At 48.7% G+C, this 14,687-nt stretch overlaps 1 protein-coding gene across 1 annotated transcript in view; it reads right to left on the bottom strand.

The window, feature by feature from the left end:
- Positions 1 to 358: 358 nt before the first annotated feature.
- The window catches only part of abcc10 (ATP-binding cassette, sub-family C (CFTR/MRP), member 10), a 403,237-nt gene continuing 388,908 nt past the window's right edge, over positions 359 to 14,687 (bottom strand). Inside the window, exons 21-22 of the mRNA XM_067977164.1 lie at positions 2,742 to 2,854; positions 359 to 724 (exon numbers count right to left, since the gene is read on the bottom strand). Coding sequence (XP_067833265.1) covers positions 592 to 724; positions 2,742 to 2,854 — 246 coding nt within the window. The 3' untranslated portion in view covers positions 359 to 591. The remainder of the gene's footprint in view (positions 725 to 2,741; positions 2,855 to 14,687) is intronic.

Consider the following 14,687-nt stretch of genomic DNA (forward strand, 5'->3'; position numbering starts at 1 on the left):
GACAGGGAGAGTGTGTGAATATCAGACTGTACAGAACAGGGGGAGTGGGACTGGATGGGAGTGAATATCGGACTGTACAGAAAAGTGGGAGTGGGACAGGGAGTGAGTGTATATCAGACTGTACAGGACAAGGGGAGTGGGAAAGGGAGTGAATATCAGCTGCACTGAACAGAGGAATGGGACTGCCTGTGACTGAATATCAGACTGTACAGAACAGGGGGAGTGAGACAGGGAGTGAATGAAGGAGAACTGTGCAGAATAAAGGAACACATTTTTTTTTTGAAGATTGCAGCATTTTAGTGGAGAGCTACCCCAACTGAAGCCTGTTAACTGAGGATCACACAACCCTTACCGTCAGTATTTTTAAGCACCGAGAAGGTTTATTAAAATCCTTTTGATATGGTGACATTTTGTTTTTCTTGTGCTGTTTTTGAAATGCATGAGAGGCCGAGAGCTTCCTGGGTCTTCAAACCCAAACCCAAACCCAATCCGTCAGCTCTGTGGATGTGAAGTGCTGATCGTAGTAACAGAACTGGGCAGAGACTCAGTCCTCTCTGGTCGTGTCAGGTTGGTCCTGCAGCTTCTCCATTATCAATTCCCACCATGTATGAGCTGGTAGAAATAGGAGTCCTTCTGCTTGGAGAGAATGGACGGGGAGTCAAACTCCTGCACCACGCCAGCGTGCATCACCAGAATCCGGTCTGAGTCCATTATAGTGTTCAGCCTGAGAGAAAAACAATCCAAGGAGGCATTATCCAGGAATGCTGGACACCACAGGACAAACCACAGCTTAGTGCACTGGATACAGCGAAGGCTATGGGCCCAGATATAATCCCGGCTGTAGTGCTGAAGGCTTGTGCTCCAGAACTGGCTGCGCCTCTAGCCAAGCTGTTCCAGTACAGCTACAACACTGGCATCTACCCGACAATGTGGAAAATTTCCCAGGTATGTCCTGTTCACAAAAAGCAGGACAAATCCAATCCGGCCAATTACCGCCCCATCAGTGCAGTCTCAATCCTCAGCAAAGTGATGGAAGGTGTCATCGACAGTGCTATCAAGCGGCACTTACTCACCAATAACCTGCTCACCGATGCTCAGTTTGGGATCCAGCAGGACCACTCGGCTCCAGACCTCATTACAGCCTTGGTCCAAACATGGACAAAAGAGCTGAATTCCAGAGGTGAGGTGAGAGTGACTGCCCTTGACATCAAGGCAGCATTTGACCGAGTGTGGCACCAAGGAGCCCCAGTAAAATTGAAGTCAATGGGAATCAGGGGAAAAACTCTCCAGTGGCTGGAGTCATATCTAGCACAAAGGAAGATGGTAGTGGTCGTTGGAGGCCAATCATCTCAGCCCCAGGACATTGCTGCAGGAGTTCCTCAAGGCAATGTCCTAGGCCCAACCATCTTCAGCTGCTTCATCAATGACCTTCCCTTCATCATAAGGTCAGAAATGGGGATGTTCGCTGATGATTGCAGTGTTCAGTTCTATTCGCAACCCCTCAGATAATGAAGCAGTCCGTGCCCGCATGCAGCAAAACCTGGACAACAACCAGGCTTGGGCTGATAAGTGGCAAGTAACATTCGCGCCAGACAAGTGCCAGGCAATGACCATCTCCAACGAGAGTCTAACCACCTCCCCTTGACATTCAACAGCATTATCATCGCCGAATCCCCCACCATCAACATCCTGGGGGTCACCATTGACCAGAAACATAACTGGACCAGCCACATAAATACTGTGGCTACAAGAGCAGGTCAGAGGCTGGGTATTCTGCGGCGAGTGACTCACCTCCTGACTCCCCAAAGCCTTTCCACCATCTACAAGGCACAAGTCAGGGCTGTGATGGAATATTCTCCACTTACCTGCATGAGTGCAGCTCCAACAACACTCAAGAAGCTCGACACCATCCAGGAAAAAGCAGCCCGCTTGATTGGCACCCCATCCACCACCCTAAACATTCACTCCCTTCACCACCGGCGCACTGTGGCTGCAGTGTGTACCATCCACAGGATGCACTGCAGCAACTCGCCAAAGCTTCTTCGACAGCACCTCCCAAACCCGCGACCTCTACCACCTGGAAGGACAAGAGCAGCAGGTACGTGGGAACAACACCACTTGCAGTTCCCCTCCAAGTCACACACCATCCCGACTTGGAAATATATTGCCATTCCTTCATCGTCACTGGGTCAAAATCCTGGAACTCCCTTCCTAACAACACTGTGGGAGAACCGTCACCACACGGACTGCAGCGGTTCAAGAAGGCGGCTCACCACCACCTTCTCACGGGCAATAAATGCTGGCCACGCCAGCGACGCCCACATCCCATGAACGAATGAAAAAAAAGTCACTTCCACTCTCAGTAATACTACACCGGGGTGGCACGGATAGCGAGTGTCACAGTGACCGGCCTGAGATCGCAGGGCTGCCCACCTCTTCATTACGCTGCATAGTAGAGGAGGTCAACCATGATTGGGCAGATTTGTCCAGGTTTGTCTGGCACAGCCATATACCCAATTGCACACTGATATCAGCACCTGCTCTAACAGCAGCAGTGGCACTGGGCTCAATCTTCCCACAGCTTCCCCTCCGCAGCCCCCATCCCTGACTTCACTTCATGGCTGCTTTCCTCTCCCCAATCCTCTCCTCACTGATTGCCTCTCTCAACTCACCTCTCCCAAATTCTTCCCCCCCTCACTCACACTGTTCGCCACCCCTTCATGTCTGGGTGATGACCTTACCTGTGGGCGATTGTCAATACGGTTTTCTCTGCAAACCGTTCTCGTATCGTCTCCTGCAGCAGCTGATCTGTTTTCTGGTCCACGCTGGCAGTGGCTTCATCAATACACAGAATCTGAGCAACACAAAGACAGGGCGTCAAGGCCTTGGAGGAGGTAAGTGCAGATTCACCAGAATGATACCAGGAGGACAGGTTGCATGGACGAAGCTTGTATTCATAGAAACATAGAAAAATAGGAGGAGAAGGCCATTCGGCCCTTTGAGCCTGCTCTGCCATTCAATATGATCATGGCTGATCCTCTATCTCAACACCATATTCCCGCTCTCTCCCCGTACCCCTTGATGCCTTTTGTGTCCAGAAATCTATCTCGCTCCTTCTTAAATATATTCAGTGACTTGGCCTCCACTGCCTTCTGTGGTAGAGAATTCCACAGGTTCACCACCCTCTGAGTGAAGAAATTTCTCCTCATCTCAGTCCTAAATGTATCCTGAGACTGTGACCCATCGTTCTAGACCCCCCAGCCAGGAGAAATATCCTCTCTGTATCCAGTCTGTCCAGCCCTGTCAGAATGATGATCCATCTCCTCCCGATATCCCCGCCATCACAGAAGCCAGTCTTCAGCTAATTCGATTCACTCCACGTGATAACAAGAAATGGCTGAGTGCACTGGATACAGCAAAGGCTACGGGCCCCGATATAATCCCGGATATAGTGCTGAAGGCTTGTGCTCCAGAATTAGCCTCGCCTCTAGCCAAACTGTTCCAGTTAAGCTACAACACTGGCATCTACCCGACAATGTGGAAAAAAGCAGGACAAATCCAATCCGGCCAATTACCACCCCATCAGTCTACTCTCAATCATCAGCAAAGTGATGGAAGGTGTCGTCGACAGTGTTATCAAGCGGCACTTATTCACCAATACCCTGCTCACCGATGCTCAGTTTGGGTTCCGCCAGGACCACTCGGCTCCAGACCTCATTACAGCCTTGGTCCAAAGATGGACAAAAGAGCTGAATTCCAGAGGTGAGGTGAGAGTGACTGCCCTTGACATCAAGGCAGCATTTGACCGAGTGTGGCACCAAGGAGCCCGAGTAAAATTGAAGTCAATGGGAATCAGGGGCTGGAGTCATACCTATGACAAGGGAAGATGGTGGTGGTTGTTGGAGGCCAATCATCTCAGCCCCAGGACATTGCTGCAGGAGTTCCTCAGGGCAGTGTCCTTGGCCCAACCATCTGCATCTGCTTCATCAATGACCTTCCCTCCATCATAAGGTCAGGAATGGGGATGTCTGCTGACGATTGCATAGTATTCAGTTCCATTCGCAACCCCTCAGATAATGAAGCTGTCCGTGCCTGCATGCAGCAAGACCTGGACAACATCCGGGCTTGGGCTGATAAGTGGCAAGTAACATTCGCGCCAGACAAGTGCCAGGCAATGACCATCAACAAGAGAGAATTTAACCACCTCCGCTTGACATTCAACTGCATTACCATCGCCAAATCCCCCACCATCAACATCCTGGGGGGTCACCATTGACCAGAAACTTAACTGGACCAGCCACATAAATACTGTGGCTACAAGAGCAGGTCAGAGGCTGGGCATTCTGCTGTGAGTGACTCACCTCCTGACTCCCCAAAGCCTTTCCACCATCGACAAGGCACAAGTCAGGGCTGTGATGGAATATTCTCCACTTGCCTGGATGAGTGCAGCTCCAACAACACTCAAGAAGCTCGACACCATCCATGACAAAGTAGCCCACTTGATTGGCACCCCGTCCACCACCCAAACCATTCACTCCGTTCACCACCAGTGCATCGTGGCTGCAGTGTGCACCATCCATAGGAACATAGGAACAGGAGTAGGCCATTCAGACCCTCATGCCTGGTCTGCCATTTGATAAGATCATGGCTGATCTGTGATCTAACTCCATATACCTGCCTTTGGCCCATATCCCTTAATACCTTTGGTTGCCAAAAAGCTATCTATCTCAGATTTAAATTTAGCAATTGAGCTGGTATCAATTGCCGTTTGCGGAAGAGAGTTCCAAACTTGTACCACCCTTTGTGTGTAGAAATGTTTTCTAATCTCGCTCCTGAAAGGTCTGGCTCTAATTTTTACACTGTGCCCCCGACTCCTCGAATCACCAACCAGCGGAAATAGTTTCTCTCTATCCACCCTATCCGTTCCCCTTAATATCTTATAAACTTCGATCAGATCACCCCTTAACCTTCTAAACTCAAGAGAATACAACCCCAATTTGTGTAATCTCTCCTCGTAACTTAACCCTTGAAGTCCAGGGATCATTCTAGTAAACCTACGCTGCACTCCCTCCAAGGCCAATATGTCCTTCCGAAGGTGCGGTGCCCAGAACTGCTCTCAGTACTCCAGGTGTGGTCTAACCAGGGTTTTGTATAGCTGCAGCATAACTTCTGCCCCCTTGTACTCCAGTCCTCTTGATTAGCCTTCTTGATTATTTTCTGCACCTGTTCATGACACTTCAATGATCTGTGTACCTGTACCCCAAGGTCCCTTTGGACATCCACTGTTTTTAACTTTTTACCATTTAGAAAGTACCCTGTTCTATCCTTTTTTGATCCAAAGTGGATGACCTCACATTTGTCTACATTGAATTCCATTTGCCACTGTTTTGCCCATTCACCTAATCTATCAATATCCCTTTGTAATTTTATGTTTTCATCTACACTGCTTACAATGCCACCAATCTTTGTAAACAATTTTACAACACCAAGTTATAGTCCAGCAATTTTGAATTGTAAACAAAATTGAATTGTAAACAAATTGAATTGTAAACAACACCAAGTTATAGTCCAGCAATTTTACAACACCAAGTTATAGTCCAGCAATTTTAAATTTTAAATTCAATATTTGAATTTAAAATTTAAAATAAAATTGCTGGACTATAACTTGGTGTTGTAAAATTGTTTACAATTGTCAACCCCAGTCCATCACCGGCATCTCCACATCACCAATCTTTGTGTCATCAGCAAACTTAGATATGAGACTTTCTATGCCTTCATCTAAGTCGTTAATAAATATTGTGAATAATTGAAGCCCCCAAGACAGATCCCTGCAGGACTCCACTCGTCACATCCTGCCAATGTGAGTACCTTCCCATTATCCCTACTCCCTGTCGCCTTTTGCTCAGCCAACTTCCGAACCAAGTCCGTACTTTTCCCTCGATTCCATGGGCTTCTATCTTAGCTAACAGTCTCTAATGTGGGACCTTATCAAATGCCTTCTGGAAGTCCATATAAATAACATCCATTGACATTCCCCTGACCACTACTTTAGTCACCTCTTCAAAAAATTCAATCAGGTTTGTCAGGCACGACCTACCTTTCACTAATCCATGCTGGCTCTCTCTGATTAACTGAAAATTCTCGAGGTGTTCAGTCACCCTATCCTTAATTATAGACTCCAGCAATTTCCCCACAACAGATGTTAGGCTAACTGGTCTATAATTCCCCGGTTTCCCTCTCTCTCCTTTCTTAAAAAGCGGAGTGACATGTGCAATTTTCCAATCCAGAGGGACAGTTCCTGAATCCAGAGAACTTTGAAAGATTGCAGTTAGGGCATCTGCAATGTGCTCACCTGCTTCCTTTAAAACCCTGGGATGGAAACCATCTGGTCCTGGGGATTTGGCACTCTTTAGTGCCATTATTTTCTTCATTACTGTTGTTTTACTTATGTTAATTTTATCGAGTCCCTGTCCCCGATTCAATATTAGTTTTCTTGGGATTTCTGGCATGCTATCCTCTTTTTCCACTGTAAACACTGACGCAAAGTAATTGTTCAACATGTCTGCCATTTCCCCATTGTCAATGACAATATCCCTACTTTCAGTTTTTAAGGGGCCAACACTGCTCCTGACCACCCTCTTTTTCCTAATATAACTATAAAAGTACTTGGCATTGGTTTTGATATCCCTTGCAAGTTTCTTTTCATACTCTCTTTTTGTAGCTCTAACTATCTGTTTTGTGACCCTTTGTCATCCACATGATGTACTGCAGCAACTCGCCAAGGCTTCTTCGACAGCACCTCCCAAACCTGCGAGCTCCACTAGCGAGAAGGACAGGGGCAGCAGGCACATGGGAACAACACCACATGCACGTTCCCCTCCAAGTAACACACTATCCCGACTTGGAAATATATTGCCATTCCTTCATTCATTGCAGAATCTATAGAATTTTGGAAGATGACATCCAATGCATCCAACTATTTTTTTAAATTTTTTTATTCGTTCACGGGATGTGGGCGTCGCTGGCGAGGCCAGCATTTATTGCCCATCCCTAATTGCCCTTGAGAAGGTGGTGGTGAGCCGTCTTCTTGAACCGCTGCAGTCCGTGGCTACCTCTTTGTACTCTGGGATGCAGATTATCAGGCCCTGGGGATTTATCGGCTTTCAGTCCCATTAATTTGTCTAGCATTATTTTTTTACTGATACTAATTTCCTTTAATTCCTCTTTCTCACTAACCCCTTGGTTCCCAAGCATTTCTGGGAAGTTATTTGTGTCCTCTTCCGTGTAGACAGAACCAAAGTATTTGTTTAATTGCTCTGCCATTTCCTTGTCCCCCATTATAAATTCTCCTGTTTCTGAGTGTAGGGAACCTACATTTGTCTTCACTAATCTTTTTCTTTCTACATACTTGTGGAAGCTTTTATAGTCCACTTTTCTATTCCTTGCAAGTTTACTCTCATACTCCATTTTACCTCTCAATCAATCTCCTGGTCCGTTTTTGCTGAATTCTAAACTGCTCCCAATCCTCAGGCTTGCTACTTCTTTTGGCAACTTTATATGACTCCTCTTTGGATCTAATACTATCCTCAATTTCTTTTGTGCTCTTGCGCCAGAAACGAAAGCATAATCGTTCCCCTGAGTACAGAAGATTAAGGAGAGTACTGGAAAGTACTGCAGTACAAAGGGATCTGGGGGTCCTAGTGCAAGAAAATCAAAAAGTTAGTATGTAGGTGCAGCAGGTGATCAAGAAGGCCAACGGAATGTTGGCTTTTATTGCTAGGGGGATAGAATATAAAAACAGGGAGGTATTGCTGCAGTTATATAAGTTATTGGTGAGACCGCACCTGGAATACTGCATACAGTTTTGGTCACCAGACTTCAGAAAAGACATACTTGCTCTCGAGGCAGTACAAAGAAGGTTCACTCGGTTAATCCCGGGGATGAGGGGGTGGACATATGAGGAGAGGTTGAGTAGATTGGGACTCTACTCATTGGAGTTCAGAAGAATGAGAGGCGATCTTATTGAAACATATAAGATTGTGAAGGGGCTTGATCGGGTGGATGCGGTAAGGATGTTCCCAAGGATGGGTGAAACTAGAACGAGGGGGCATAGTCTTAGAATAAGGGTCTGCTCTTTCAAAACTGAGATGAGGAGAAACTTCTTCACTCAGAGGGTAGTAGGTCTGTGGAATTTGCAGCCCCAGGAAGCTGTGGAAGCGACATCATTAAATAAATTTAAAACAGAAATAGACAGTTTCCGAGAAGTAAAGGGAATTAGGGGTTACGGGGAGCGGGCAAGAAATTGGACACGAATTTAGATTTGAGGTTAGGATCAGATCAGCCATGATCTTATTGAATGGCGGAGCAGGCTCGAGGGGCTGATTGGCCTACTCCTGCTCCTATTTCTTATGTTCTTAAGGAGGTCTAATTGAGGTGCTTAAGATGATGAGACGATTTAATAGTTTCTCTATCTACCTTATTTCCTCTGGACGGGGGAGTACAGAACCTTAAAGTTAGAGCAAGCCTGTTCATTGATGATGTCAGTAAGCACTTCACACAAAGGGGAGTGGAAATCTGGAACTCCTTCCCGCAAACAGCTGTTCACGTTCAGGTCAATCGAAACTGAGACAGATGGATTTTTGTTAGCACATTTACCAAAGGGATATGGAACCAAGGCGGGTAGGTGAAGGGTATTAAGGGATATGGAACCAAGGCGGGTAGGTGAAGGGTATTAAGGGACATGGAACAAGGGCGGGTAGGTGAAGGGTATTAAGGGACATGGAACAAGGGCGGGTAGGTGAAGGGTATTAAGGGACATGGAACAAGGGCGGGTAGGTGAAGGGTATTAAGGGATATGGAACCAAGGCGGGTAGGTGAAGGGTATTAAGGGACATGGAACCAAGGCCGGTAGGTGAAGGGTATTAAGGGATATGGAACCAAGGCGGGTAGGTGAAGGGTATTAAGGGACATGGAACCAAGGCGGGTAGGTGAAGGGTATTAAGGGACATGGAACCAAGGCGGGTAGGTGAAGGGTATTAAGGGATATGGAACCAAGGCGGGTAGGTGAAGGGTATTAAGGGACATGGAACCAAGGCGGGTAGGTGAAGGGTATTAAGGGACATGGAACCAAGGCGGGTAGGTGAAGGGTATTAAGGGACATGGAACCAAGGCGGGTAGGTGAAGGGTATTAAGGGACATGGAACCAAGGCGGGTAGGTGAAGGGTATTAAGGGACATGGAACAAGGGCGGGTAGGTGAAGGGTATTAAGGGACATGGAACAAGGGCGGGTAGGTGAAGAGTATTAAGGGACATGGAACAAGGGCGGGTCGGTGAAGGGTATTAAGGGATATGGAACCAAGGCGGGTAGGTGAAGGGTATTAAGGGACATGGAACCAAGGCCGGTAGGTGAAGGGTATTAAGGGATATGGAACCAAGGCGGGTAGGTGAAGGGTATTAAGGGACATGGAACCAAGGCGGGTAGGTGAAGGGTATTAAGGGACATGGAACCAAGGCGGGTAGGTGAAGGGTATTAAGGGATATGGAACCAAGGCCGGTAGGTGAAGGGTATTAAGGGACATGGAACCAAGGCGGGTAGGTGAAGGGTATTAAGGGACATGGAACCAAGGCGGGTAGGTGAAGGGTATTAAGGGACATGGAACCAAGGCGGGTAGGTGAAGGGTATTAAGGGACATGGAACCAAGGCGGGTAGGTGAAGGGTATTAAGTGATATGGAACCAAGGCGGGTAGGTGAAGGGTATTAAGGGACATGGAACCAAGGCGGGAAGGTGAAGGGTATTAAGGGACATGGAACCAAGGCGGGGAGGTGAAGGGTATTAATGGACATGGAACCAAGGCGGGTAGGTGAAGGGTATTAAGTGATATGGAACCAAGGCGGGTAGGTGAAGGGTATTAAGGGACATGGAACCAAGGCGGGAAGGTGAAGGGTATTAAGGGACATGGAACCAAGGCGGGTAGGTGAAGGGTATTAAGGGATATGGAACCAAGGCGGGTAGGTGAAGGGTATTAAGGGACATGGAACCAAGGCGGGTAGGTGAAGGGTATGAAGGGATATGGAACCAAGGCGGGTAGGCGAAGGTTATTAAGGGACATGGAACCAAGGCGTGGAGGTGAAGGGTATTAAGGGACATGGAACCAGGGCGGGTAGGTGAAGGGTATTCAGGGATATGGAACCAAGGCGGGTAGGTGAAGGGTATTAAGGGATATGGAACCAAGGCGGGAAGGTGAAGGGTATTAAGGGACATGGAACCAAGGCGGGTAGGCGAAGGGTATTAAGGGACATCAAACCAAGGCGGGTAGGTGAAGGGTATTAAGGGACATGGAACCAAGGTGGGTAGGTGAAGGGTATTAAGGGACATGGAACCAAGGCGGGTAGGTGAAAGGTATTAAGGGACATTGAACCAAGGCGGGTAGGTGAAGGGTATTAAGGGATATGGAACCAAGGCGGGTAGGTGAAGGTTATTAAGGGGCATGGAACCAAGGCCGGTAGGTGAAGGGTATTAAGGGACATGGAACCAAGGCGGGTAGGTGAAGGGTATTAAGGGATATGGAACCAAGGCGGGTAGGTGAAGGGTATTAAGGGACATGGAACCAAAGCGGGGAGGTGAAGGGTATTAATGGACATGGAACCAAGGCGGGTAGGTGAAGGGTATTAAGGGACATGGAACCAAGGCGGGAAGGTAAAGGGTATTAATGGACATGGAACCAAGGCGGGTAGGTGAAGGGTATTAAGGGATATGGAACCAAGGCGGGTAGGTGAAGGGTATTAAGGGACATGGAACCAAGGCGGGAAGGTGAAGGGTATTAAGGGACATGGAACCAAGGCGGGGAGGTGAAGGGTATTAATGGACATGGAACCAAGGCAGGTAGGTGAAGGGTATTAAGTGATATGGAACCAAGGCGGGTAGGTGAAGGGTATTAAGGGACATGGAACCAAGGCGGGAAGGTGAAGGGTATTAAGGGACATGGAACCAAGGCGGGTAGGTGAAGGGTATTAAGGGATATGGAACCAAGGCGGGTAGGTGAAGGGTATTAAGGGACATGGAACCAAGGCGGGTAGGTGAAGGGTATGAAGGGATATGGAACCAAGGCGGGTAGGCGAAGGTTATTAAGGGACATGGAACCAAGGCGTGGAGGTGAAGGGTATTAAGGGACATGGAACCAGGGCGGGTAGGTGAAGGGTATTAAGGGATATGGAACCAAGGCGGGTAGGTGAAGGGTATTAAGGGATATGGAACCAAGGCGGGAAGGTGAAGGGTATTAAGGGACATGGAACCAAGGCGGGTAGGCGAAGGTTATTAAGGGACATGGAACCAAGGCGTGGAGGTGAAGGGTATTAAGGGACATGGATCCAGGGTGGGTAGGTGAAGGGTATTAAGGGACATGGAACCAGGGCGGGTAGGCGAAGGGTATTAAGGGATATGGAACCAAGGCGGGTAGGTGAAGGGTATTAAGGGACATGGAACCAGGGCGGGTAGGTGAAGGGTATTAAGGGATATGGAACCAAGGCGGGTAGGTGAAGGGTATTAAGGGACATGGAACCAAGGCGGGGAGGTGAAGGGTATTAAGGGATATGGAACCAAGGCGGGTAGGTGAAGGGTATTAAGGGACATGGAACCAAGGCCGGTAGGTGAAGGGTATTAAGGGATATGTAACCAAGGCGGGTAGGTGAAGGGTATTAAGGGACATGGAACCAAGGCGGGTAGGTGAAGGGTATTAAGGGACATGGAACCAAGGCGGGTAGGTGAAGGGTATTAAGGGATATGGAACCAAGGCCGGTAGGTGAAGGGTATTAAGGGATATGGAACCAAGGCCGGTAGGTGAAGGGTATTAAGGGATATGGAACCAAGGCGGGTAGGTGAAGGGTATTAAGGGATATGGAACCAAGGCCGGTAGGTGAAGGGTATTAAGGGATATGGTACCAAGGCCGGTAGGTGAAGGGTATTAAGGGATATGGAACCAAGGCCGGTAGGTGAAGGGTATTAAGGGATATGGAACCAAGGCGGGAAGGTGAAGGGGATTAAGGGATATGGAACCAAGGCGGGTAGGTGAAGGGTATTAAGGGACATGGAACCAAGGCGGGTAGGTGAAGGGTATTAAGGGACATGGAACCAAGGCGGGTAGGTGAAGGGTATTAAGGGATATGGAACCAAGGCCGGTAGGTGAAGGGTATTAAGGGACATGGAACCAAGGCGGGTAGGTGAAGGGTATTAAGGGACATGGAACCAAGGCGGGTAGGTGAAGGGTATTAAGGGACATGGAACCAAGGCGGGTAGGTGAAGGGTATTAAGGGATATGGAACCAAGGCCGGTAGGTGAAGGGTATTAAGGGACATGGAACCAAGGCGGGTAGGTGAAGGGTATTAAGGGACATGGAACCAAGGCGGGAAGGTGAAGGGTATTAAGGGACATCAAACCAAGGCGGGTAGGTGAAGGGTATTAAGGGACATGGAACCAAGGCGAGTAGGTGAAGGGCATTAAGGGACATGGAACCAAGGCGGGTAGGTGAAAGGTATTAAGGGACATTGAACCAAGGCGGGTAGGTGAAGGGTATTAAGGGATATGGAACCAAGGCGGGTAGGTGAAGGGTATTAAGGGACATGGAACCAAGGCGGGTAGGTGAAGGGTATTAAGGGACATGGAACAAAGGCGGGTAGGTGAAGGGTATTAAGGGACATCAAACCAAGGCGGGTAGGTGAAGGGTATTAAGGGACATGGAACCAAGGCGAGTAGGTGAAGGGTATTAAGGGACATGGAACCAAGGCGGGTAGGTGAAAGGTATTAAGGGACATTGAACCAAGGCGGGTAGGTGAAGGGTATTAAGGGATATGGAACCAAGGCGGGCAGGTGAAGGTTATTAAGGGACATGGAACCAAGGCGGGTAGGTCAAGGGTATTAAGGGACATGGAACCAAGGCCGGTTGGTGAAGGGTATTAAGGGACATGGAAACAAGGCGTGTAGGTGAAGGGTATTAAGGGATATGGAACCAAGGGGGGTAGGTGAAGGGTATTAAGGGACATGGTACCAAGGCGAGTAGGTGAAGGGTATTAAGGGACATGGAACCAAGGCGGGTAGGTGAAGGGTATTAAGGGACATGGAACCAAGGCGGGTAGGTGAAGGGTATTAAGGGACATGGAACCAAGGCGGGAAGGTGAAGGGTATTAAGGGACATGGAACCAAGGCGGGTAGGTGAAGGGTATTAAGGGATATGGAACCAAGGCGGGTAGGTGAAGGGTATTAAGGGACATGGAACCAAGGCGGGTAGGTGAAGGGTATGAAGGGACATGGAACCAAGGCGGGTAGGCGAAGGTTATTAAGGGACATGGAACCAAGGCGTGGAGGTGAAGGGTATTAAGGGATATGGAACCAAGGCAGGTAGGTGAAGGGTATTAAGGGATATGGAACCAAGGCGGGAAGGTGAAGGGTATTAAGGGACATGGAACCAAGGCGGGTAGGTGAAGGGTATTAAGGGATATGGAACCAAGGCAGGTAGGTGAAAGGTATTAAGGGATATGGAACCAAGGCGGGAAGGTGAAGGGTATTAAGGGACATGGAACCAAGGCGTGGAGGTGAAGGGTATTAAGGGACATGGATCCAGGGCGGGTAGGTGAAGGGTATTAAGGGACATGGAACCAGGGCGGGTAGGCGAAGGGTATTAAGGGATATGGAACCAAGGCGGGTAGGCGAAGGTTATTAAGGGACATGGAACCAAGGCGTGGAGGTGAAGGGTATTAAGGGACATGGAACCAGGGCGGGTAGGTGAAGGGTATTAAGGGACATGGAACCAGGGCGGGTAGGTGAAGGGTATTAAGGGATATGGAACCAAGGCGGGTAGGTGAAGGGTATTAAGGGATATGGAACCAAGGCGGGAAGGTGAAGGGTATTAAGGGATATGGAACCAAGGCGGGGAGGTGAAGGGTATTAAGGGATATGGAACCAAGGCGGGTAGGTGAAGGGTATTAAGGGATATGGAACCAAGGCGGGTAGGTGAAGGGTATTAAGGGATATGGAACCAAGGCGGGTAGGTGAAGGGTATTAAGGGACATGGAACCAAGGCGGGTAGGTGAAGGGTATTAAGGGACATGGAACCAAGGCGGGTAGGTGAAGGGTATTAAGGGACATGGAACCAAGGCGGGTAGGTGAAGGGTATTAAGGGATATGGAACCAAGGCGGGTAGGTGAAGGGTATTAAGGGACATGGAACCAAGGCGGGTAGGTGAAGGGTATTAAGGGACATGGAACCAAGGCGGGTAGGTGAAGGGTATTAAGGGATATGGAACCAAGGCGGGAAGGTGAAAGGTATTAAGGGACATGGAACCAAGGCGGGTAGGTGAAGGGTATTAAGGGACATGGAACCAAGGCGGGTAGGTGAAGGGTATTAAGGGACATGGAACCAAGGCGGGTAGGTGAAGGGTATTAAGGGACATGGAACCAAGGCGGGTAGGTGAAGGGTATTAAGGGATATGGAACCAAGGCGAGAAGGTGAAGGGTATTAAGGGACATTGAACCAAGGCGGGTAGGTGAAGGGTATTAAGGGATATGGAACCAAGGCGGGAAGGTGAAGGGTATTAAGGGACATGGAACCAAGGCGGGTAGGTGAAGGGTATTAAGGGACATTGAACCAAGGCGGGTAGGTGAAGGGTATTAAGGGACATGGAACCAAGGCGGGTAG

This window comes from Heptranchias perlo, unplaced genomic scaffold (assembly GCF_035084215.1).
Source record: "Heptranchias perlo isolate sHepPer1 unplaced genomic scaffold, sHepPer1.hap1 HAP1_SCAFFOLD_131, whole genome shotgun sequence".
Taxonomy (NCBI): domain Eukaryota; kingdom Metazoa; phylum Chordata; class Chondrichthyes; order Hexanchiformes; family Hexanchidae; genus Heptranchias; species Heptranchias perlo.